Source organism: Heterodontus francisci, chromosome 38, assembly GCF_036365525.1.
Source record: "Heterodontus francisci isolate sHetFra1 chromosome 38, sHetFra1.hap1, whole genome shotgun sequence".
Lineage (NCBI taxonomy): Eukaryota > Metazoa > Chordata > Chondrichthyes > Heterodontiformes > Heterodontidae > Heterodontus > Heterodontus francisci.
In genome coordinates this window covers 27,010,525-27,038,137 of record NC_090408.1, presented here as the reverse complement: position 1 = coordinate 27,038,137, position 27,613 = coordinate 27,010,525, and the positions used below count along the sequence as shown (strand labels likewise).

General features: G+C 40.0%; 1 protein-coding gene across 5 annotated transcripts in view; it reads left to right on the top strand.

Annotated features, from left to right (window-relative positions):
- The window catches only part of secisbp2l (SECIS binding protein 2-like), an 84,919-nt gene continuing 57,306 nt past the window's right edge, over positions 1 to 27,613 (top strand). For 3 of the 5 annotated variants that reach the window (XM_068017931.1, XM_068017930.1, XM_068017929.1), the window contains exon 1: positions 1 to 184. In XM_068017931.1, the coding sequence (XP_067874032.1) occupies positions 161 to 184 (24 nt within the window). In that variant the 5' untranslated portion in view covers positions 1 to 160. Of the gene's footprint in view, positions 185 to 20,496; positions 20,591 to 22,981; positions 23,056 to 27,613 lie in introns of all 5 variants that reach the window. The other 2 variants (XM_068017933.1, XM_068017932.1) reach the window with 2 other exon arrangements.

The window sequence follows — 27,613 nt, the reverse complement described above, 5'->3', positions numbered from 1 at the left end:
AGCAGGGCGGGGCTTCCTCGAGGGGCGACGCGGTTTGCGCGACGGTGACAACAGCCCCAACCCTGGCCGACAACATGAAGCTCGGAGTCAGCCTGGCAGTGTCGGCGAGCGTCTGACAGCGCCTGGACTCACCGGGGGGCAGTCTCGCGGCTTAGCGGGGATGGCGAAGAAGGAGGCGGCGAAGGTAAACGAATAAATCGGCGGGCGGGTGGGTGGGTGTGTTGATATGTTTTTAGCTGGTTGGTTTGTGTTGAGGAGGCGGCCAGGCCTTGTAGCGGCCCTGGAGTGGAAAATTTCACCCGGATCTGAGGTTGCAGAGTAACCGAGTCCCAACTCCCCTTCAGCAGACAGATTTACAAGCCTGCGTTGATAACATTGTTTGTACTTTGGTGGACTTTAATAGGAGTTTGCTCATCTGTCACTTCGATTCTTCCACTTTCTCAAAATCACCCTTTTGTTTCTCAGTAGGAAATGTTAATGGCATTTTTGCAAAACGTAACATACAAATGGGCATTTTTAAAAATCACTCAATTTGTACTATGTTGGGCTTTAATGTTTTAATATGCTATAATTCTTGAAAATTAGGGCAAACACAATTTAGATACTTGGCTTCCATAACGATAATTGAGAAAAAACACTTGGTTCGTGGATAAACAATCAAAATGTCACTTGCCTGGTATATTTTTAGTTCCGGGTGCAACAAAAATAGAACACTTTTTTGTAAATTCACTGGTCACTGCCCACTTGAGTTATAATATTAGTTTTTCCTTTTGCAACATTGAATCCCATGTATTTATCACAAATGATAAACTTGTTATCTTAGGTTAGTTTATCAGTAGCACTTGTTAGGAATGTGGCATAACTGGTGCTGCAGGAGTTAAATTCACTGGGAATGTGTGAGTAAATAATGAAAAATATTTTATAATGTGGTGGAACCTGATTGAAGTCTTACATATAATGAAGCTATTTCATAGTGAGACAAATGTCATTGTGAAGTTTAAATTGTAAACATTAGTATAATTGAAACTCTTGTCTGCTAGTAAAGATATAAATACTTTTCAGTTGCATAACCTGAGAATGTCAAAAAGCATACCGGAGATTCAATTTAAAAAAATTTGTGCCTCTAGTTGTCCCCTAACTTTTGTATTAGTATTCAATCATTTTATCACTCAGTACTTCAGTACTATAGAAAATTTATAAACTGTTCCAGTTTAAAATGTTAAAACATTTTCTCCTGTTGGAATTGGGGATTTTAATTCCTTGCCTTATCATAGTATATGGCGGCGCAGTGGTTAGCACCGCAGCCTCATAGCTGCAGCGACCCGGGTTCAATTCTGGGTACTGCCTGTGGGGAGTTTGCAAGTTCTCCCTGTGTCTGCGTGGGTTTCCTCCGGGTGCTCTGGTTTCCTCCCACATGCCAAAGACTTGCAGGTTGATGGGTAAATTGGCCATTATAAATTGCCCCTAGTATAGGTAGGTGGTAGGGAAATATAGGGACAGGTGGGGATGTGGTAGGAATATGGAATTAGTGTAGGATTAGCACAAATGGGTGGTTGATGGTCGGCACAGACTTGGTGGGCCGAAGGGCCTGTTTCAGTGCTGTATCTCTAAATAAAATAAAATAAATTTAAAAAAAATATATATTTATACTCATTATTTATAGATTAGAATTTGGATGGTTCGTGTTTTGTTTGTATTAGTGTAATATTTTCACTACTCTGATCAATTCTTTACATTCTGTTTATTTTTATCATGGTGACCAGAGAACATCTCAAATAAAATACAATGCATTTTTAAACTGAATAATGGAAGAGTAAGTAGAATATTCTACCATCTTTGTGTAATATTCCAAACCACTTTAATCTACCATTTTACATTGGTACAAAGGGCAATACTTTGACAAACAAAATTGAAATGACCCCTAGTTGTAAATATACTTACTAAAGAAGCAAGGAAGGTTAAATGGAGAATGGAACATGATTATAGATAGTGACGTCAAATTGTGATACTAAATATAGTAATACAATAACCCTTTGAAATTTTCATGTATATTACAAGCTGCATTTTATAGTATGGGTGTTGCCTATGGTTTCTGGATTAATTTTCAAGTTGTAAATATGAAGCAACAGAGGCTAAGAGAGGATATTGACCTTTTGAGAGCTGCAGATGAATCATCTCATCTGGAGCATTTGGACTGCTGTTGCCACAGACAAGGTATTTTGTTCAGTAGTATAAAAGCAAAATACTGCGGGCTGCAAATCTGAAATACAAACAAAAAGTGCTGGAAATACACAGCAGGTCTGGCAGAATCTGTGGAGAGAGAAACGGTTAATGATTCAGGTCTGTGACATTTAGTTGCACTTTTGGTTTGACTCTTAAATGATGTGAGAAATGTACTTGGTTGCATCGATGACTGTGTCTGCTCACAACACCAACACTGTCCTGGTCAAAGTCATGGAATAATATCCTTCGTGACTGCGCACGCATTGAGCAGGTCAGGGAGTAACAATCTGTCCATAGTATTTGATACAGTTGGTCATGCAATGCTCTGACACAACCTCCTCCATAGTCAAGATTGCCCTTGCATGATTCCACTTCCGATCCCCATGCAGCCAGTGCATCTCCAGCATTGGTTTCTCCTCCTGCCCTGACATAGTTGTCTTCTGGAGTGCACAAGGTTTCATTCTTAGCCCTTTTGTCATCCCTCATCAATATGCTGATCCTTGATTTTCTCAAAGGCATGGGTTACCTTCCATTTAAGGTGTAAACATCGTAACTTAGTTGTTCCATGGATCATCTCTTTTATTTGTTCTTGGGATGTGAGCATCGCTGGCATTGCCCATCCCTAATTGCCCTTGAGAAGGTGGTGGTGGTGACCCACCTTCTTGACGATGTGTGGTTTGGATGGGAACTTGCAGGTGGTGGTGTTCCCATGTGTTTTCTGCCCTTGTCCTTCTAGGTGGTGTAAGTCGCAGGTTTGAAAGGTGCTATTGAAGGAGCTTTGGTGAGTTGCTGCAGTGCATCTTGCAGATGGTATTCACTATTGCCACTATGCACCAGTGGTGAGTGGGGTGGCGAATAAGCAGGTTGCTTTGTCCTAGATGGTGTCGAGTTTATTGAGTGCTGTTGGAGCTGTACTCATCCAGACAAATGGAGAATATTCCATCAGACTCCTGATTTGTGCCTTGCAGATGGTGGGCAGGCTTTGGGGAATCAGGAGGCGAGTTACTCGCAGAGCTTTCAGCCTTTGACCTCCTCTTGTGGCCACAGTATTTATATGGCTGGTCCAGTTAATGGATGATGGTAGGGGATTCAGCGATAGTAATGCTCTTAAACGTCAAAGGGAGATGGTTAGATTCTCTCTCGTTGGATATGGTCATTGCCTGGTACTTGTGTGGCACGAATGTTACTTTTCACTTATCTGTCCAAGACTGAATGTTGTCCAGGCCTTGCTGCATGCAGGTACAGGCTGCTTCATTATCTGAGGAGCTGTGAGTGGAACTGAATGCTGTACAATCATCAAGCATCCCCACTTCTGACCTTATGGAGGGAAGGTCATTGACCATCTAAAGTGGGTTGGGCCTAGGACACTCTCCTGAAGCACTCCTTCAGTGATATCTTGGGGCTGACATGATGGGCCTCCAACATCTGCAACCATCTTCCTTTTATATGGAGTTACAGCCAGCAGTGTGTTTGCCCCTGATTCTCATTGACTTCAATTTTGCTGGGGCTCCTTGATGCTACACTTGGTCAAATGCTGCTTTGATGACCAGATTAATCACTCTCACTTCACTGCTGGCGTTCAGCTCTTTTGTCTGTGGTTGGACCAAGGATGTAATAAAGTCTGGAACAGAGTGGATCTGGCAGAAATCAAACTGAGCATCAGTCAGCAGGCTGTTGGTGAGTAAGTGCCACTTACTAGCACTGTTTGACGATGCCTTTCTTCATTTTTGCTGATAATTGAGAGTTGTGGTACGACCTCAGTGAGACCATTAATGTTAAAGTATGAGATATGAACTGTCAGACCAGTTAAAAGAATTGCACAACAAGATTTCACATGAAGATTTTTACCATAACAACTGAACTAAAAGAAATTCCCATTAACCAAATGGTACTTTGAAAGTAGTTGATACCCCAGATTACAAGGAAAGGTGTTTTATTATTAAAATACTTGAAAACTTCACACCACACATGTATGTTACACAGTCCTCTTTGATGGCAAAATCTTTGCTGATAGAAGTCCCAAACTCCTCCCAGTTGCAGTGGGTTGGATCTCCCAGACCTTTTCAAAAATCACTGTCCGCTTTGCTCACTTTTCTGAGCACTTTCGACCTGGGCGTCCACGAATAAAGCGATTTCCTGGTGATCCTGCTGGTCGTCTTTTCTGCAAGCTTCAACTTTCAAAACAGGTTTGAGTCTTTTTTTAGCCTCTTACCGTATCAGGCTTCCAAGAGCAGGTGTCCCCTCTCTCTTGGGGCTGCAACGGCTGGGTTCCCTTCTTACTGCCTGCCTTGAGACCACAACCGCTGGTTTCTGCTCTTACAGCCTGTCTGCTTTCAGAAAATCTGTTTAAATTTATCTGGACTCAAAACTCAATAGCTTATTGCCCTATTCCAATATGCAGAGTCCAGAAGTCTGGTTTCACAGTCACCTGGGCCTTCCATTGTTCCCAGGTATTAATAGCTGCTTGGTACATTTGCATCTTCAGAATCACTGACCCCCTTGTTTATGACTTGAAAGTCTGGGAGGGTGAAACTCATAGTTACTGATGCTAGCTTTTTATTCCGATGTGCACTCAAATTGGAAGGAAGTGACTCATGATATCCCGCAGGAATCTATGCTGTGGCCCCAACTATTCTCTGTATTTATTAATAACTTTGGTAAACACAATAGAGAGCCATATATCCAAGTTTGCTGATGACACAAAGATTGGTGATACTAGGGTAGGTGGAAGCATAAAATTGCAAAGAGATGTTGATAGATAAGTGAATGGGGGAAAACTGTGGCTGATGGATTTCAGCGCACCCAAGTGTGAAGTCATCCATTTTGAACCAAAATAGATGAATATTTTTTAAAATAGTGAAAAGCTAGGAACTGTCCATGTAACACATCACCAAAATGTAGTAGTCAGGTACAAAAAATGAAAAAGACAAATTGAATGTTAGCATCTATAACTAGAGGGCTACAATTTAAAGAAGTAGTTTTGCTACAGCTATACAAAGCCCCTGGTTGAACCAAATCTGGAGTACTGTGTTCAGTTCTGGCCACACCTTTGAAAGGATATAAAAACAAGAAATGCTGGAACCACTCAGCAGGTCTGGCAGCATCTGTGAAAAGAGAAGCGGAGTTAACGTTTCGGGTCAGTGACCCTTCTTCGGAACTGACAAATATTAGAAAAGTCACAGGTTATAAGCAAGTGAGGTGGGGGTGGGGCAAGAGATAACAAAGGAGAAGGTGTAGATTGGACAAGGCCACATAGCTGACCAAAAGGTCATGGAGCAAAGGCAAACAATATGTTAATGGTGTGTTGAAAGACAAAGCATTAGTACAGATTAGGTGTTAATACACGGAATATTGAACAGCAGCAAGTGCAAACCTGAAAAAAAAGCAGTGGGTAAGCAAACTGAACAAACTAAGATGAAATGAAATAAATGCAAAAAAAAGATTGTAAAAAAGAATGTAAGAAAAAATAACTAAAAATGAAAGTAAAATGGGGGGCTGTCATGCTCTGAAATTATTGAACTCAATGTTCAGTCCGGTAGGCTGCAGTGTGCCTAATCGGTAGATGAGATGCTGTTCCTCGAGCTTGTGTTGATGTTCACTGGAACACTGCAGCAATCCCAGGACAGAGACGTGAGCATGAGAGCAGGGGGGAGTGTTGAAATGGCAAGCAACCGGAAGCTCAGGGTCCTGCTTGCGGACTGAGCGGAGATGTTCCGCAAAGCAGTCACCCAGTCTATGCTTGGTCTCCCCAATGTAGAGGAGACCACACTGTGAGCAGCGAATACAGTATACTACATTGAAAGAAGTACAAGTAAATCACTGCTTCACCTGAAAGGAGTGTTTGGGGCCTGGGATAGTGAGGAGAGAGGAGGTAAATGGGCAGGTATTACACCTCCTGCGATTGCAAGGGAAGGTGCCCTGGGACGGGGGTAATGGAGGAGTGGACCAGGGTGTCGCGGAGGGAACGATCCCTTCGGAATGCTGACAGGGGAAGGGAGGGGAAGATGCGACTGGTAGTGGCATCACGCTGGAGGTGGCGGAAATGGCGGAGGATGATCCTTTGGATATGGAGGCTGATGGGGTGGAAAGTGCGGACAAGGGGAACCCTGTCACGGTTCTGGGAGGGAGGGGAAGGGGTGAGGGTAGAGGTGCGGGGAATAGGCCGGACACGGTTGAGGGCCCTGTCAACCACAGTGGGGGGAAATCCTCGGTTGAGGAAAAAGGAGGTCATATCAGAAGCACCATCATGAAAGGATATATTGACATTGGAAGGAGTGCAGTGCATATTGACTAGAATGTTGCCAGGACTCCAAGGGTTAGATTATAAGGATAGATTATGTGAATTAGGCTTGAATGGACTGTGTCTGCAGGGACACAATATACAAATTTCTAGGTGGGAGGGGTTGGGGAATGTACCCAATGTCACCTTCGTCCTGATGGCCACCTTTGTGTGCGGCTGCACCAAGTTGTGTGTAGACCCTTGGTACACAAAGACCAAGTTTCGCTGTTTACTGAGGTTCTATCTGTCCCCAGTGTTGCGAAGGATGGGTCTGGCCACAGTGCTGCAGACGCAGAACATTGCATTCAATTGGACAGTGCTATACCACCTGTCCCTTGTGGAAAAGGTTTTTTTCAGAAAAACTCCTTTGACATGAAGTCCAACAGGCAGTGGTCCGCACGTAACTTCCTCGAGGCCTTGCGGGAAAAGAAGATGGTGGATCCTGTCAGATGGTTCCCTGACCAGACTGTCAAATTCATTTGGAAGAATGTCTCATTTGCCAGAGCTTTCAAATAAGCACCAAGACATTGCTTGGCTGGTGGTGAGAAGGGTGCTCTTCATCAGATTCTTCCTGCATGCCCAAAGTCACAGCGCCACCACGTGCTGCCCTTAAAGCGGGGGTGAAAAGACCCTCACCCACCTCCTTCTGAAATGTGCCTTTGCAAAGCAGATCCAAAAAGAAATGCAGCGGTGTTTGTTCAGGTACATCCCGAGCAGCTCGATAACACAGGACTCCATGTTCTACGGATGTACGCTAAGATGCACATTGAGATAAACATCAACTGTTGGCGGAGGGACATTGATGAGTTGAAAGACATTCTTTGGTCTGCCCGAAACTTGCTGGTCTTCCATTGCAAAGCGCTGTCGATGACCAGGTGTTGCAGACTGGCACGTTTCAAGGTCCAGGACTACGTACTGAGGGAAGCACTAAAGCTTGGGGCACAAAAGCTTTATAGGGAAGGTTTAAGGCTCTCCCTCCATAGTATATTGAGGCGCTGGAAATTGTGAAAGAGCCCTCAGGCTGTATGCACCAGAGAATATTTGATATGAAATGTAAATTTTATAAATATAATCTGTAGTGGCAAATGTAGTGAGGCAGCTCTGATCTGTATTGCACTTTATGAAATGTCAAATTTGAACTAACGTAATGTAGTACTACAAATTTTATGAATAAAGTACATTTTAAAAAATATGAACAAGGCTTGAATTCCCAGGAGTAAAGAAGGTTAAGGGGTGATTTGACTGAGGTTTTTAGGATTTTGAAAGCAATTGATAGGGTCGATAAAGATGAGCTTTTTCTGCTGTTGGAGGAGTCTAGGGCAAGGGGAGATAACCTTAAAATCAGAGCCAGGCCATTCAGGAGAGAAGTTAGGAAATGTTTCTTCATGCAAAAAGTGATAGCTTGAAACACTCCCTCAAAAAGCAGTCGATGCTGACTCAATTCATAATTTTAAATCTGAGTGATCGATTTTTGCTAGTCACTAGTATTAAGGGATATGGGGGCAAGGTGGCTGAATAGTTTGGGATACAGATCAGCCATAATCATCATCAAATGGTGGAACAGGCTTGTGTTGCTGAATGGTCTGCTCATGTTCCTTACGCGTTCAATTTAAAATGCTCTCCATCACCTACAAATTGCTGTGGGGCCCCACCCTGTTTCTGCAGTGTTCCACAGCTTTACATCCTTTCTGTGCTTTGGAAATTAACTGCGGAAGATAGAGCAAGGAAATTGCAGATGCATTGATCATTGTTTTCCAGAGCACTCTGGATTCAGGAATTGGGCCTTTGGATTGAAAAATTGCAAATGTTGCTCCATTATTTAAGCAGGGAGGGAAGGAGAAACCAAGTAACTACAGATCTGCCAGTTTAATATCCACTTGTGGGGAAATTATTGGAATCTATCCTGGCCAAGTGCTCAGTCACTCTGTTGAAGTGGCAACATGGATTTGAGAAGGAGAGATTGTATCTGACCAATCTAGTTGAATTTTTTTTTGAAGTGATCACTAATCTGGTGGTCAAGAGAGTGCCTGTGTGGACTTGCAGAAGGCATTTGGTAAGGTTGCACGCAAGTGATTAGAAAAAAATAAGTGCACACAAAATTGGATTTAACCTTGTGATGTGGGTTGGTAATTGATTGGGAGCTAGGAGACAGTAAGGATAATAGCAATATTTTCTGGGATATGATGTGGTTTTCCTTGGATATTTGCTGGACCTCATTTTTTCACTATAAATGACTTTGAAGGAATAGAGGGTTGTATATCAAAGTTTGTAGATGACACTAAGTTAGGAGGTGCAGTAAGGTGTGTAGATGGGAGCAGCAAGTTACAAAGGTACATAGACTGAGTGCGCAGAACAGTAGCAGCTGGGCCTTAATGGAGAAGTGTAAGGTCATCTTGGCCCTGAGACAAATTGGAATATTTTCTTATTTACAAACACTAGGAACTGTGGAGATGCAAAAGCATTTAGGTGTCTATATGAACTAAAAGGTATGTGCAAAAAGTAATACAAAAAAATGATGATCTGTTGGCCTTTTTCTCAAGGGGACTGAAATACAAAGCGGAGGAAGTGATGCTTCAATTGTACAGAGCCTTGGTCAGACCCCATCTGGAGTACTGTGTTCATTTCTGGGTACCAAACCAAAGGAACGATCTATGTCCTTGGCGATAATACAGCACCGATTCAGTAGGATGATACCAGAACTTAAAAGGGTTAAATTGAGGACCAGTTATGTAAACTTGGCTTGTATTGCCATGTGTTTAGAAGGTTGAGGGGTGACCTAATCAAGGTGTTTAGCTTATTGAATTCCTTTATCAATTTAGATACAGAGAAATTAGAATGTCAGTGTAGCTCAATTTAGATTTGGATGTTTTTCATTCTTTGTTGGATTGAGACTCCTGATCTTTTTGTTTAATGTAGAAATAGTATATCCCCACACAAGGTACAAAAACATGATACTCAATGCTAAATTCGTGTTTGTGATGGTGTTTTTCGAGATAGTTTGGCTTTTCAGTGTTCAACCAATTTGTTTGCTCTTCCTGCTATCTTTAATCCCCCTAATTAGTTTTGTGAGGGGCTCGCAATCTGGAATTCACAGAAACCTTCAGATTGTTGTGATTCTTGTAAGATTTGGGGTTCTTTTCAGTGGCACGTGAGGTTGGGTCTGCTGTGGTATTTGTCCCCCTCCCTGATTTTTTTTTTGTCCCACTGGGCATTGTCTCGAAGAGTTACTCCTGTGAATGATAATTATTGATTTACGTCAGTGAGATGCCCAGAGTTCTCCTCGACTGGAGTTTCTGGTTTTTCCAGACTCTTCTGTCTCTTCAATTTTTGCATTTTTTAAATATCCCTGATAAATCCCTAGCCTTTCACTGTGCAAGTGGTCTTGCACTGCCTTGATCTGATTCAAAAGTAATGCTCTGAAGATTACCAGGGTTCAGATCCCCTATTATAATGGGAACTCTTTCAAAATAAACTACAATGAACAGAGAAATCAGCCATGATATTATTGAATAGTGGAGCAGGCTCAAGTGGTTGTATGGCCTACTGCTCCTATTTCTTGTGTTTTTGTGTTAACAGAAGCTGTTCACTTTAAATACAAATTCTTATTTGTACAGTTTCTATTTTTGTTTTGTTTAAAATTGTAGTATTAAAGATACTGTAAAACCAGTAACAGAAATTAAATAAATCATTGCAAAAATTAATTTAAGCTGAAATTTTTAACTTTCCACTCACACAATATAATTGTTTCTCAGTTTTTACTTGAAATGAATTTTTAAATACAAAAAGTTTGCAATTTTAAGACTCAAGCTAAAATCCTATTTCCTCTAGGTCTATACTATACTGTCGTTGAGCTGGAAAGTTTGCAGGATGTCATTAGAAATGTAATCTTTCCCCAACACTGAACTAGTTGTGTAACAATTCACTCTGTGACTCTCTGCCTTCTCTTTTCCCAACATTCCACTGTCCCCCCTCCCACCCCCCAACCAACCTAAAGAAATGCATCAGTATTTCTCACCAGGGAAGATTTTGATTTGGTCTGATTTATATAGTAACAAATAACATTTCTAGACAGCACAGCACTTGTTCATGGCAAAGAGAAATGTGATTTTTGCACTTCTGTAAGCTGGTATGTTTAATAGTTGAATATTATTGCAGGCCTGCTTAGTGGCATAATGCCGTCTGAGTGGAGTCATGTTGGTAGGTGGCTGCCATAATACTTCACAAGCAAAAGGCTTCGTCCACCACTTGAAAATCCATAACTGAGAATCTGTTCGTGTGAGCAGAGATGACAGACCATATCCAATATTGTAAAAACAAAATACTGCGGATGCTGGAAATCTGAAATAAAAACAAGAAATGCTGGAAGTACTCCAGTCTGGCAGCAACTGAGTTCTGAAGAAGGGTCACTGACCTGAAGCATTCACTCTGCTTCTCTCTCCACAGATGCTGCCAGACCTGCTGAGTATTTCCAGTATTTCTTGTGTTTATATCAAATAATGTTCTTGTCTGCAGCCTAGAAAATAAGATTCCTGTGTGACTTCCCACCTGATCATGAAAGGATAGGCTTTAGCCAGATTGATTTAGTTTCTCTATTTGGTCATGAAAGCTAGTTATATAATACTGTACCTGGTTTTAAGCAATAACAAAATATATTTCTTCAGCAAAAATCTACTGTTCAGTGCCAGGTTAATACTTTTTACTTAAAGAATCTTGATTGAAGATGCAGTCTAGTCTGCCCTATTCTAGGAGATTGGCTGATGCCCTGCAGGCTTCCTCACTGATGCTATTTATTGCCATTCCTTTACTGACCCACTGAGAAGTATGCTTGAACAATGCAGGGAGGGAACTCCATTCCAGTCAACTTGACAATGTTACATAAATGCTCATCTAAAGGGAAAATGTGAATCACTCAAGCACTGGTAACAAAGCTCCAGTCTCCAAAGTCGCAAATTCTGTCAATATCTTGTTGTAGCTTCTCTGTCCCAAGCCCAAAATTTGTATATTTTTAAGAAAAATCTTTGCAGAGACTACTGAAATGTAGATGTAATAATTTTTATTGTGTTTCTGTAAATTGAAGTTTTTAAGTTTTTTTCAAATCAGTGTTGTCTAATTGAAATCACTGACCTGACAGGTGTGGCTATGGTGACATTGTTTTAGTCACATGCACTAATTTTAGTAAAATACACCTTCCAGACACTCACACAGTACCAGTAAATGTATTTTGTGTTACATTTTAAATAAAATATACACCATTCAGTAACCAAGGAAATGAAGCACTCAAACAATCAGCACTCTGCTTTTTGTTTTGCCCTTCTTACCAACGAAAGCACAAAAAAGCTTAAAGAATGCATGCAGACAGAATCCAAGTAGGAGTATTGTGATTACATGTGCAATGACTTTTTTTTTAACTTACTGATCAGAAATGCAATTAGCTACTTCTGGCTTTCCAGTTGGCCACGTGGTTATTAGTTAATGTATTGGATAACATTGTTTTAAAGGACTTGGAACCTTGATTCTAATTGAAAGAATGGGATGTGACACTTTTCTTAGCAACGCTGAAAGGAGTGATTTGTTTGTAAATACTTTTAGTTTTGCTTGGGAAAATGCATCATGATATTTGAATATGCACCTATTGCTTCTCTCCCTGTGGTGTTGCCTTCAAGATGGTGTTACTGCTTAGAGTGCTTTATATCATTTGTAGAAATTCAGACTTGCTTATCACTTGCTCAACCAGGGCTGCTGGGGCATGCCTGATAAGACTACATTAAATTTGTCACTGCCTGTTAATGGCCTCTTAATACAATTTTTGCAAGTCGTTTTGTGCTCCAGCAATAACCAGGCTGATCTTTGTTACACTTCTGGCAATGTCTGTTGTGCCACTTGATAGCCGTATAAAATACCTTTCTAGGAAATTGAACGAACAGCATGGATTTAGCAGTGCATCATTTGTAGGGATCAAAATGAAGGATTGGATGTTAAAACAGTTTTACTACAGTACTTAACATTACCTTGCTTCAAGCAGCTGTGCAGGTGTGTGTTTTTAAAGAAAATGAATTTTCCTGGGTAGGGAATGTGCCCTATTTCTATTATAGTCCATTGAGTGTGATGCCCTCTGAATTTATTTTCACTTTGACCTTGATGTAAAAATATTGTATGCACTGTAATTTTACATGGCTCTATTTCAGTTGGCAACACGTACCTGTTTGTAAATGCATGAATGTGCATGTACAGTGCATTATAAGTGAAGATGTAGCTGGAAAGTTCAGGAAACAGAGCCTCCAACTCATTTCTCACATGTGACTACTTTATAATTTGGTACTATAATCACTGATGAAAGGTCAGCTGCACAATCTTTGATTTTAAAATAACCTTGCCTGCAAATGCTCCTTGCTTCTGTTGTATTCTTCACCCTTCTTCATCCTCAGTAAAACCTAGGAAAGAATAAGTGGCCTTAGCCAACATCTAGTAATTTATCTGATTTCTGTTTGTTGGACCTTACTGTGTACAAATCAACTACTATGTTTCCTTCATTTCTAACAATAAGCATACTTTCAAATGTACTTAATTAGTTGGGAAGTGTTTTGGTATGTTCTGAAACCCTGAAAGTTATTATGTAAATGCAAGTTTGTTATTTACTTTCTAGGGAAAACCCTATTCCAAAAGCCATTTTTCAAAAATAACCAACAGCAGCAGGTAGCTGAGGCTAATTGCAGCGCCATTTGCTGTTTCCATTGAGCTAACTCGGCACAGAACAGGGGTGAAATTAGGGTTTCCTGGTCTATGGCTCTGCTTCACACGGCAGTGTATTTACCAATTTAGCCATCGAGGCAGCCACCTTGTTAGTCTAGATAGTATTTATATGGAAAATCAATGGTGCAAGAATTTAATGTTTGAAATGTGTGCATATGTGGTGGGGAGGCAGTGCACAAAACTGTAGGACAGACTTGCTTTTGAAGCCAATACGTTTCCTCCAGAATATTTGGAGTTGTATTTAAAAGATTATTTATCATCCATAAACATGACATTTTTGCCATGTATCTTGTAATTACATTTTGACCATGAGTGTTTTTGAGGGTTTATACCATCTAATAGCATACATCTTTCGATAGCTCCCTGTGTATGGTTAGGTCCCTCTGTTGCAAGGAGGGAATGTGATCTTCGCAATCTATCCAGTCCTTTGCCAATTCCCTCTTTGTAGGCTACTGGTCATAAATTTTCCTGTCCACATTTTCTAAACCCTGCTGACGGCAGGAAGATATATGGTTTCTTCCTTCTCAGTGTAGCACAGGTTGAGCACTAGGAAATCAAAACTGTACGTTCCTAATTGAGATTTTACAAGTTACTGTTTAGCCACTACATCAACATAACATAATCCATGTTTCTGTTGTGTCTACTAATGTGTAGATCTCAGTTTCAAGTTACTATTGTGGGCGTTGTGCAAATATGTTTTATTTTCTCTTAGAGTAAAGTTAGAGTTGTACTGGAACACATCTGACTTATGAGAGAATTGTATGTCGACGTTTTGAAAAGGTGCAATGACACCACTGGCAGTGTCTTGATGCACAAGTTTTAGAGATTACTGTTCCCTTGCCAATTTCAAGGTTAACATTCATAAAGTATGTATGTAAGCGAAAGCAACAGGACTTTAATCTGTTTGCCTACAGATAAATAATTCACATGGCTGTGCTGATTTAAAGTTGTAAACAAGTGATTTTAATGTAAGTCACATCTATACAATATACTTATTTTTTGACGTGTACGTTAACGCTACAAATGTTAATAATACAACAAATTTCATTTCTGTAGTGCTGGTATAGAAAAATGTATGAGCACTTTACAGGCAGAAGATAATAATGGACACCCAAGCAGGAGGAAGAACATAAAGTTTGGGCAGGGCCGGTGGATTGTGAGAGCAGGTTGAAGGAGTTTAGGACTTCGCTTGACATTTTGTCAGCACATCTGTAAAGATAACTTTTTTTGTCTTGTCTGTCTCACTTCTGAGGATCTTCATAATTCATTTGAAACTTTTGTTTACAGTCTGTTTATATGTTACAGCTGAGTTGTTTGAGAAGACTAGAAAACTTGAAAGTTGCACAGTTCACATATCTTTGCTAATATTAAGGACCTTGCTCAATTGACCACACACCAACTCTGTTAATCTTGGGCCCTGCATGACTCATTTTGAACATCTTGCTGTACTCTGAACATTTATTTAAAGCTGAAAAGTAAAGTTTGTTACAGCCGAGTTCTTGCACAAAAAATTAAAGTTTTGCAATTCAACACTTTTTTGGCAATATCTTTTATTTATGGCCTAAAATAATAGTGAAATGGTTTTGATATGTGCCAGGTTCTTATTGGATGGATATTTCATTGATGCAGAGAACAAACAGCGACACATCATAGTGCCATGCCGAGGCAGTGGGATTTGCAACTAGGTGCTTTGCTGTGGTTTTTGTAATGAACAGAGAGCTGTTGTGCCTTGGCAACAAACCAGTTTGACTAGCATTCGCCAGAGCTGGCGGGCAGCCATAAAGACAGGGCTAAATTGTGGCGAGTCGAAGAGACTTAGTAGTTGGCAGGAAAAAAGACAGAGGCGCAAGGGGAGAGCCAACTGTGCAACAGCCCCAACAAACAAATTTCTCTGCAGCACCTGTGGAAGAGCCTGTCACTCCAGAATTGGCCTTTATAGCCACTCCAGGCGCTGCTTCACAAACCACTGACCACCTCCAGGCGCGTATCCATTGTCTCTCGAGATAAGGAGGCCCAAAAGAAGTTTGACTACCTACATCTTTGAGTAAATTTCTTTGCATTAAGTAAGGAAGGTTCAATGTTGTCACCCTCCCTCTGCTGGTGCAGCATTTCTTCCTGCTTTGTTCTTGCAATTACAAAGAACCAAACACATTGTTGTTTCATGTTGGTTCTTAGTCCATCATTGCACTCTTCTGCCGCTGTATCTGATTTGCCCCGCCATCCCCATAGGTCCTACAATGACCATTTCAGCGTGGCACAAGCATGCCTTTCTTTAACAATGTGCCCATTAATAAACATTGCTTAAAGCAATTTTCATGGAATGAACGGGCCTGTCTTTACCAATTGTTTTCTTTTTTTATATATATATTTTTGTTCTGTGCATCTGCTAATGACTTCAGTGTTTTAAAATCTTCTAGTACAATAGTGCCTTTTATATATGTTTTGGCATTAAAACAGGTGCTGTAAAATTAATGCTTGAGAATCTTGTTTAAAGGTCAGCATGTACAGCTAATAAATAGTGACTCCTGCTAAAATGGTTTCAACAGTTGGTAGATAAGGTTGCAATATTTTGTGTACAATAAATTTTTAACGTATTAGAATTTGCTGTTTTGTACATGAATTTTGATTGAATGTAATGTCTGTATTTTCAATCAAAATTGATCTGTACAGTTATCTATTTCTCTAGTTTTAAAACTAGATCGTTGATTACACAATTTAAATTTAATTCTCAACTGCTAAAGATGAATGGAAGCTTCTTTTAAATGCCTTCCACTGTTCTTGGTTCAGCCTCTTGTGGGGATCGCAACTTAAACGTTGATCAGAGATTGCTTTAATTTATTTCAAAGAATCCAAATGTTTGAAATTTTCTGTAGTTGCAGCATGTGGGAGGTGTGTGTAATCCATTAAACATGGAATTCCATGGTGGTGGGGGTTGGGTGAGAAGTAGCAAAGTAATACATGGCAATAGAGTTGTGTAGGTCCCACTCACTAGTGGGCTGATTGCCACATTCATTGGATTGCAGTAGAGCATTCATTCTGTATTGCAAATGTGGTAGAATTAAATATTTTGTTATTGGGTTTTAATTTCTGTAAATGTGAAAGGCACTTTAGATCTTCCATGAAATGGTTTTCATTGTAGTGAAAGTATCAATATTTGCCTGCTATTGTACAGCTCCTGGCAGAAACATATGGACAAGTTGCTGGCCTTCCTCCTTGACTTGTTTGAATAAGATACATTTGTTAGCACATGTTAATTTTAAAGTTAAAAGATTACTGACCCATCCCTCAAGCAATTAGATCCAAGAAGTACATAAAACAGATGATGAACACTGTAATATGCAAAAATATTTTTAAAATACTATCTTTGCTACTGCAAAGAGGTAGCTTAGCTCAGTTGGTAGTGCACTTGCCTCCTAAGTCAGCACGAATCTCATAAGCTTGTCTCTGTGATGTTCTTTAAAAACAGGTTAAGCTGTGTTCACAATTACGCATCCTTTTGAAGTTCCTTTATAATTGTTCAAGTATCCATTGTTTTGTGACTATAAAAATCTACAGAAAAGCATTGAATAGGAATTCTCTCAAATTTGTTTTGTTATTACACTAAAAATGTATATTTTCATTTTTTAAATCAGTCGCTTACAAAAGGTTGCTCTGAAATCTTTCTAGTAAAAATGAATATGTGAAGTATTGCAAAATGTATTAAAAGCATAGTTAGAGTCATAGAATTATACAGCACAGAAACAGGCCCTTCAGCCCATCATGTCCGTGCCGGCCATCAAGCACCTAATTATTCTAATCCCATTTTCTAGCACTTGTTAAATTGTGGCATTTCATATCCATTTTCTGCTAATTTGATTTTTAATTTAAAATAGTTCTTGTTTGAAAATATTTCTCCTTTCAAGCCTGATGCTACCTTTTACTACTGCAAAGAGGCAGCTTGGCTCAGTTGGTAGTGCACTTGCCTCCAGAGTCAGCAGGAATCTCAGCGTGCCTCTGACGCTCTTTAGTTGAATGTTTTAATTACGTATTCCTATTGATGCATGCTGATTGCCAGATATTGTTAATTGTGTTTAATTGTATGCAGGTGGTGGGCATTAACTGTGGATTCACTTGAACCCCTAAAAAGGACACAGATTATAATTGTGGTTGTGGGGTTAGGAGGTAAAGCCTGGCTCGGATATAAAATTAACATCCGACCCTGGCCCGAGCCCTTTAATTTTTTCAAATGCCCAACCCAACCCGACACATGTAGTTGGGTTTGGTCGGGTAGCTAGGCTTTACTGCAGAGTCAGGACTGCACGTTTCCCACCTTGACATCCTGAATGTTCATTTGAAGATTACTTCCTGGAGCAAGGCAGTACTGTCCGCGTCCAGCCCGAATGCTGGACCTGGAAGAGAGACCCGACCTGAACCCAACATAGGTCGTGGTTCTGGTCGGGTAGCCATGCTTTATTAGGTGCAGTTTGCTTATAATGTGTAACTCTGTAAATAAATATAAAAGTGTGTAAAGATTGCTCCAATTCTATCCTTCACCAACTGACTTTCTGGATTAGAACACTGTTGAGGTTCTCATTGGTGTTAATTTATTGCTGAAAGGTTGTGAGGTTCTATTATTGACCTAAACAGTGTTATGGAAAGTTTTTAAAGTTGAACATACTTGAATAAATTGTCAGATAGTAGATTTTTAGCAGCTTCTGTCTTTACTCTTTCTTCCAACCTTCAAAACAGGAGTTACCCTGTAAAACTTGCAAAATGTCTAAGGGTATTAAAGCCATAAAAAGGAACTTGCATTTATATAGTGCCTTATTATGTCCCCCAAAATGCTCCAAAGCACTTCGCGCAAAATGACATAATTTATATGGCCACGTGCAGCAGTTGTTTTGTGCACAGCAAGACCCCATAAATGTAATGAAATGAATAATGAGTTAACATGTTACTGTGCTGATTTGAAGGAGAAATATGTCAGCTCACTGGCATTTCTGCTTCTTTGAAAAGATCCTCTGGGATCTTTAGTGTCCTTTTGAACCACCAAACTAGGCTGAGAGGGCCTCCATTTAATGCCTCATTTGAAGTGCAGAATTTATGAGAATGCAGCAATCCCAGAGTACAAAGGTTTCAGCACTGTACTGAAGTTTCAACCTTGACTGTGAGCTGATGGTGTGTGTTAGGGGCGTAAACCCATCATCTTCTAGCTTGGAGGTGCGAGTTCTACCAGACTGCATCAGTATAATAGTTATTGGCATGGTTTAATTGTTGATCTGTGCTTGTTGTTTCCTCACTTTTTTTTCTATTGGCCAGTCATTAAAAGGGGGCTTTCCCACTCTCACTGCACCATTTCTGAACAGCTTCACCCGAAACATTAACTTGTATTTTTAATTTATATGCTGACTAATCTGTCCAATACCATTTTCTGTTTTTATTTCAAATTGATGTGCTTAGTTTTGAATCATGATATAAAAGTTGACTAAGATTCCCTTATTCATGTGATAATGGAAGTTGTAAATGGAATCTTAAGTGTATACTATTAATTATAGTATGTTTCTGCCAGTAAAACAAAAACAAAAAGCTGCAAGTTCTGGAAATCTGAAATAAATACAGAAAATACTGAAAATAAAATGATCATTCAGCTTTTTTAAAGAGAAAAGGCATGTTGTGATAAAGAGTACATACCCAAACCAAGACTAAATGCTCAGAGGTAAATGGATATTTTAATGAGATTAGAAAAAACAGAGAGGAATGGGGGCTGGGAGAAGCAGCAGCTGCACCCTTCACAGAGTTAATGTGTTAAATGATCTTCAAACTGCTGGATAGACACAAATGATGTAAAATATAATGCTGACCTGCAGAAAGTACAAATATTACTGAGATGGGTGAAAAGACATGGGGTCCATGTACATAAGCATGAGAAAGAGGGGGGAAAAAAGCTGGAGATGTAACAGACACGAAATTAAATGAGACAATGCAAGCAAAGCATGAATTGTTGATCAAACGAAGAATGAAAAGAACTCTCATTTGTATAGCTCTTTTTTTGTGTGTTAAAGCTATTGAAGTATAGTTACTTTCTTAATGTAGAGAAATACAACAACCAATTTGCACGCAACAAGGTCACACACAAGATGCTGAGATAAATGACCAGATAATCTATATTAGTTGTGTGGTTGACCAGGATACCAGACAAACTTGCTGCTCCTCTTTGAATACTGCCATGGGATATTTTATGCCCAGCTGAGAGGACAGATAAGCATCAGTTTAATGTCTCATCTGAATTATGGTACCTCAGACAGTCTAGCACTCCCCACTACTGCACTGAATTATCAACCTAGATTCTGGGCTCACATCTCTGTTGGGGCTTGAACCCATGACTTTGTGACTCTGGTGAAAGTGCTACCACTGAGTCAAAGCTGACATTGGAAGAGAAAAACAATGGATCCACACTGTTTCTTCGACCTTCACCAAGGTAAAGCAAATAGGGCAGCAAGATCTCTCAAACGCCAGTGAAATAAAGGATCAGTTAATTTTGTTTTTAATGATGTTGGTTGAGGGATAAATGTTGATCTGGACCTGGATAGCTCCTCTACTTTTATTCGGAAGTTAGAATAAAGCCAGTGTTCATACTAAAGGGCTAAAAAGTGTCCAGCTTTCTGTTCTTGAAACTTGCTTTTTATATGCCAGTGACTTTCAAACCTTTCTTTGTGGAGGACTCCCTGCAAATACTGACTCTCCTCGGACCTTCATCCCAATTTCTTAAAGACAGTGCCAGCAACCCAAAATAAAATTGCCAGCATTGCATAAAATCTTCATTAGGATATAGTAATTGAAATAACATTCTACAAAAAGGTCAGGAATTCAATGAACTTGGGAATCACCTGGTATTCCCTCATTGATTCTCTACAGTTTGTCGCACCAGTACAACAAAATGTACAGCAAATTGAGAACAATTCAACCTTCAAATTGGAAACTAAATTAGTGTGCAGATTTTGTGTGGTTTACTATGCCCCATTCTTACATGTGACATCTCCTTGAAATGTAAAACATTTTCCAAGAGATGATATGTGTGATATGACTATTCATTAATAATTGACAGGATTACAAAGAAGGGTCATTGGTGTATTAGGGAAGCCAGTTCTGAAAACAATGAGTGTAGGTTTAAAGAAGCTTTAAATGACAGATTATTTTGTAACAGTGCAAAACTACAGTATCAGAAAAAGACTAATGTTTTGTTTTTGTTTTGTTTTTATTTACAGAAACTAGTAATCCAATGTGCCAACATGTGCTAATATATAGTGAATTAGCCAACTTGATAATAGGAAGCTGGAAGGATTGTTTTGTAAATTACAGGTAAAGATGATTTAGTTCCCCGAGACTCTGCCACTGATCTCTTTCGTTACATTTGGTTTCTTATCAAGAAATAGACATTGTGTATGGATAAAAATACAGTAAGAAATTTGGTTGCATTTGTAGCTAATGAAAGATCACATATGTGCATTTCACATTAGCCGGCAAATACATAAATTAACAAAGAACAGCACAGCACAGGAACAGGCCATTCGGCCCTCCAAGCCTGCGCCGATCTTGATGCCTGCCTAAACTAACACCTTCTGCACTTCCGGAGTCCGTATCCCTCTATTCCCATCCTATTCATGTATTTGTCAAGATGCCTCTTAAACGTCGCTATTGTACCTGCTTCCACCACCTCCTCTGGCAGCAAGTTCCAGGCACTCCCCACCCTCTGTGTAAAGAATTTGCCTCGCACATCCCCTCTAAACTTTGCCCCTCTCACCTTAAACCTATGTCCCCTAGTAACTGACTCTTCCACCCTGGGAAAAAGCTTCTGACTATCCACTCTGTCCATGCTGTTCATAACTTTGTAAACCTCTATCATGTCGCCCCTCCACCTCCGTCATTCCAGTGAAAACAATCCGAGTTTATCCAACCTCTCCTCATAGCTACTGCCCTCCAGACCAGGCAACATCCTGGTAAACCTCTTCTGTACCCTCTCCAAAGCCTCCACGTCCTTCTGGTAGTGTGACGACCAGAATTGCATGCAATATTCTAAATGTGGCCTAACTAAAGTTCTGTACAGCTGCAGCATGACTTGCCAATTTTTATACTCTATGCCCCGACTGATGAAGGCAAGCATGTCGTATGCCTTCTTGACTACCTTACCCACCTGCGTTGCCACTTTTTGTGACCTGTGGACCTGTACGCCCAGATCTCTCTGCCTGTCAATACTCCTAAGGGTTCTGCCATTTACTGTATACTTCCCACCTGCATTAGACCTTCCAAAATGCATTACCTCACATTTGTCCGGGTTAAACTCCATCTGCCATTTCTCCGCCCAAGTCTCCAACCGATCTATATCCTGCTGTATCCTCTGACAATCCTCATCACTATCCGCAACTCCACCAACCTTTGTGCCATCCGCAAACTTAATCAGACCAGCTACATTTTCCTCCAAATCATTTATATATACGACAAATAGCAAAGGTCCCAGCACTGATTCCTGCGGAACACCACTAGTCACATCCCTCCATTCAGAAAAGCACCCTTCCACTGCATTGTTCGTAGCATGTCCTGATGTATTCAGTAATAGGTTTGGTTTCACAACATAAAACTGATACATGGTAGCTTTACTGCAGGAAATCATTTTTTTGCAACTTTTTGTTGTTTGCCAATATTGAAATGTCACCTGTCAACTTGAAGTTTTTGTTGTAAAAATTTGTACTTGATAGCTGTTCATTATACATTTTTGCTGCAAAAATTTTGGCTCTAGTTTTTTGTAGCTTCCTGGACTGTGATTCTTCCACCTACAATGTGTTAAGTTAACAATGCCTCAAATACCCATATTTTATGAAATCATTGTACGTTTCTGCTGTAATGGCAGTGCTAAAATTTAAGCTTAATTATACAGCGAGTATATTCTGCACGGTGCAGCAGTAGTATACTGCATTATACTGCAAACCTCTAAGTTTTCTGTTTTCAAGATTGCATTATTTGTTATGGTTCCTGTAGAACTGTTCGCCATTTGTCAAGTCGCCAACTTCTGCAGCTGCTTTTAAACTTTAAATTTTAAGTAATATCTTTTAAGATCTCATTGGCAAGATTTCAGGCTGATTTTGGTCAGGAACCCAAAATATTTTTCGGATGTAAACTTATTATTTTTCTTGAATTAAAAAGTGCAAAATTGAAGGGAAAAAGTACAGTTGTGAAAATCTAATATTCACATATCAATATTGGGCGGCTAGTTTTTTCAACTGGCGCAGACATGATGGGCTGAACCTTTCTCTCTCTCTATGGTTAGGCATTAGTATTCTTGACTAAGTCTACACAATTTATAGAGTTGATTACTATTTAATGTAGTAAATACTGAATTGAAATATATTCAGAAGGGGATTGGATCAATTCCAATTCTGCAGGGAGTAGATACAATAAGAATGCTTAGAGTAGATAGCTAAGCAGGACTTGAATGATGACCCAAGTTGAATGACTGATGGACCACACTGTTAAATTGTCCTGGGTTCCGTTTTACATTGTGCATGGCTAACCCATGCAGAAGCTGCACTTTGCTGCAAATTAATTTCTCTAATTCACCAGCTAGACATGTCTTTCAGCCCACAGTTAAATAATCCCCGTAAAGATGATGATTGGTGATCTGTTTTCTTTCTGTAATCGATGATTCACCCATCTCTCTTTTTGGTAGCTGCTCCCATGAATGCCCTTTTGTTGCAGATGATGCAGTAATGCAATAAGAACAAATTGTGGCTGTTCCACTAAAATAAAACATCCAAGAGATTCTTTCGAGGGTAAGACTGCATTTATTTCCTATCATTGGTTGTTCTAAGAAGCTGGTGGGCTTCTCCTTGAACCACTGCAGTCCTTGAGCTGCTTATTAGGCCATTTTAGAGGGCATTAAGAGTCAATCACGGATAATGGGACTGAATTCACGCCCAAACCGGTTCACTCAGGAATGGAGGTTCCCGTCCAATATGGCAGCTTTTTTCTTCAGTGCTTGCCCACAACTTACTAATTTGTTGAACTCAATTTCACGACTTGTGGGATTTGCTGAACTAATAGCGTAATCACAAAATTACCCTTGAACTTTCTTTAAAAAAAAAAGAAACACCCTGTGCAGATTGTAACCTGAAAGCATTTGCCATTCTGTGGATTTTGCTCGATTTCCAAGTGGGTGTTCAATATTCCAGCGGTAGGATCCTAATGTCCAATGTGTTAATGTGTATGCTAATTCAGTAACACTAGTAACATGCCATTTATTTGGAGAGATGTACTATAAATGTAACTACACAATCTGCTGTGTGCTTATTTATTGACTGACCTTATTTTTGTCTCTTGTTAAAAACGATAACTTTCATAGTCTTTTTTGCTGCATTGCTTGCAAATATAGCAACTTATAGCAGATAATTGCATTTCTTTTTTGCCTGTTTCTACAAAAACTTTTTTGAGTATATATCACTGTATATCGGGTAGTACTAGAAATGAAAAGCTGTAGTTATGCAGAGAGCTTTCATGTACTGAGACGATTTATACTGAAACACAGTCAAGAGAAACATAAATAACGGTTTTTAAAATTATGAAAGGTTTTGATGGATTGAAGAGAGAATTACTATTCTGTCTGGTTGGGAAGTCAATGGTGCAGCATCATCAATTCTATTAAAAAAAAAGTTGCTAGCAGAGTAAGAGGTGACTTGATAAATTTCTTTTATGCATCAATTTGCCGGAGCATTGAATGTTGAGGCAGAGATAATTACATCTTTTATTGGAAGAGAAGAAAAACATTTGAAGCAGAGGAATCTACAGGACTTTGGGGAGGGTGACTAGTTTTGGATTGCTGTAGCAAAGTCCCAGCACAGAGATTGGGCCAAGTTGCCACCTCCTTGCTTTAAACTACAATAATGTAATGTCCTCAGTACCTTGCTCTACGGCAGCGAGGCCTGGACAACGTATGCCAGCCAAGAGCGACGTCTCAATTCATTCCATCTTCGCTGCCTTCGGAGAATACTTGGCATCAGGTGGCAGGACTATATCTCCAACACAGAAGTCCTTGAAGCGGCCAACACCCCCAGCTTATACACACTACTGAGTCAGCGGCGCTTGAGATGGCTTGGCCATGTGAGCCGCATGGAAGATGGCAGGATCCCCAAAGACACATTGTACAGCGAGCTCGCCACTGGTATCAGACCCACCGGCCGTCCATGTCTCCGTTATAAAGACGTCTGCAAACGCGACATGAAATCGTGTGACATTGATCACAAGTCGTGGGAGTCAGTTGCCAGCATTCGCCAGAGCTGGCGGGCAGCCATAAAGACAGGGCTAAATTGTGGCGAGTCGAAGAGACTTAGTAGTTGGCAGGAAAAAAGACAGAGGCGCAAGGGGAGAGCCAACTGTGCAACAGCCCCAACAAACAAATTTCTCTGCAGCACCTGTGGAAGAGCCTGTCACTCCAGAATTGGCCTTTATAGCCACTCCAGGCGCTGCTTCACAAACCACTGACCACCTCCAGGCGCGTATCCATTGTCTCTCGAGATAAGGAGGCCCAAAAGAAAGAATGTAATGTCATGTTTGCCTTGCAGTCATGACTTGAAGCTATTTTAAGAGCACCAACTTGTTGGACAATTTGTATAATTAAAGGTTTGGCCGAGTATATCTTTTTAAACTGAATAAGTAACCAAGTTCAGACCATGCATAGCTCAGTATTGGAACTATAAATATTAAGTTATATAAAATACAGTTTCTATTATACTATGGAAACAAGTTTTAAATTGTAACCTGAGCCCATTTGTACGTGAATTCTCAACATCAGATTTGCATTAACGCACAGAATTAAACTTGATTAATTGTCATTCTACAAGTTGGGAACTCTCTATATCCCAGTTTGTACTTGTCAGTTTTATTCGCATCCATATTTCATTGGAAAATCCATCAATCCAATTGTGACTTAATGTCATTATTATTTTGCATTTAATGTCACCAAATGTAACCTCGGATGTCCATGTGGAGCATATTTAATTTTTAGTGTTGGGAGATTGAATACTGCACTCCACTCTGCCTCAACAATGTGCCTCAGCCCAAATGCCGTTGAGTGTCCCTAACTGCATCAGTGTGACATTTATTCCAGGCCACACTGTTGGAGAAATCTACAAGTCTGTTTGTGAAGACACAGACTAGGATGCTTTGGTGTAGATTGTTTATTGCTGTCACAGAGCTTACTACTTTTCTCCAAACAACACCAACACCTGTTCACCCTATTATCTTGAACTACCAGGTATTTATCATCCATTAACAGAACTTCAGACCTGAACAGATTCCCCTTTTTTTCTTTAAACTGAATACATATAAGAAAAAAGAAATAAAACACAAATACACATTTTTCTTTACATTATTTACCATTAACTTTCAACAGCACCAGCCATTAACATGCTGTATATTCCCCCCCCTTAAAAAAAACTTGTTTCAAGAAAAAGCAATCTTATTGTTAATGTTTCCACGTTTTCCTAACTTATCATAACAGAAGACAGCCCTCTTCAAGGACATCCAACAATTTTTTCGAGCAAGCACCTCTTAGTAAAATGATCCGAAAACCGATGACTTGCGTCAACCCATTTTATTTTGGAAATTTCTTTAGTTCCAACATTTCTTTTATACTCACGAGCTCAATCCTCAATCTCTTTTCTGCAACACTTTTTGTCGAATGGGCATCTATGTAGCATTCTCTTGGAAAACTTTTCTGATTGCCCCTTATACAAGAGTTCCTTTAAAATACTCAATAAATACATACTCATATCAGTTGCTTCTATCAATGCAAGTGTCTCAGCAGCTAAGGTGCTTTTAACTACCCTCTTTATTTTCTTTGATTCCCAAGCTAACAGACAACATTTATTATTTCTTCCCACCAAAAATATAATGAACCCTGCTGCGCTTGAATAACCATCGGGAAGATTAGCGTGTGAGGCATCACTAAAAATGACCAATTTCATCTCTTCTGGGTCACCCAATACTGGAAGCTTGAGTGTACATTTATCAAAACTCAATCGCTTCAATTTCAGCACTTCCCCAAAAGAAGCATGTTTCAGCATGGTGCTCAATTCTAAAATATCCTAGCAAGCATCCGGCCTAGTTTGTGTGCACAACCAGTTCAGCTGCCCAGTTAAGCTCCTTAACTGGTCTGCGTCTTCCTTGGTTGCGGTGTCTTCCTTTTGTGAGGATCTGGCCCAATTTATTGAGATCCTATTAACATTCTGTAGGTAAGACTGTTGATTTAGGGTTATCCCCAACTTAGTCTGTCTAATATTCAACCCTATATATTTAAAAGCTCTGGAAGCCTGACTTCCAATTTTAAATTCCTGCAGAGCTTAATCTACCGCAAATTTCTCACATGCTTCAGATCCTCCCCACAGAAAATCTTCCACATACATCAAGAAAATGCCTGCTAGTTATTCTTAATAGTACCAATAAAACATTGTCGGATCCACTTTTAGTTGAATACAACCAGCTTTTAGTAGGATGGACCTAACTGAAAAATACCACACCCTGGATGCATCATTTAGCCCATAAACACACTTGTTTAGCTTCCATGATTTCCCTTCTATATCTCTAGCTTTTTTTGGTGGCTTTAAAAATACTTCCCTTTTAAAGTTCTCCCCTTGCAAAAATGCTGCTTTGATGTCAATGGACTTGCATTCCCATGAGTGTAACGCTAGAAGGGCTAGGAAAATCCTCAAACTTGCTTTTCCTGCTGTTGGGGAGTCCTCTCTAACTTCCTGGTCACCGAGTAATTCCTCAAATCCCTGAGCTACAAGTCTAGCCTTCGCTTTATACGTACCATCGGGAACTACTTTCTCTGTACAGATCCATCTTTGGACAATGCCGGTTGTCCTCTATCTGGCACCTCCGTATATATGCCGAACTCTCTCCAACTGTCAAGCTTTTTTTGCTTGGCATCCTTTATCAATTTACCATCTAACTTGTTAGTAGTCACTAGAGCTTCTCTATCGTAAGGGCTCCTACTTTTTGTGGTGCCCCTCGCCTGCTCTCTGGTCCTTGCTCTAGTGAAACCCCTATTCCTCTACTAGAGTTCCTATTAAAGGCCTGCTTGGGTTCTGCAAATCAAACCCAACCCAAGCCCGACAGAACCACATCCGGCCCGAGTCCTTTCATTTTTTTCTCGCACCTGACGACCAGAATGTTCAGTTAACCTAGCTTCTGTTTTTTTCACTTTTTAAGCTGATGCAGATAAGCAACAAAAACTGTAACTGGACTTGAAAGGTTGTTTAACAAGTACATTAAGATTGGAGCCACGCACTGGAGGTGGTGATAGAGTGTGTCTGGGTCGGCCCGACCCCGAAT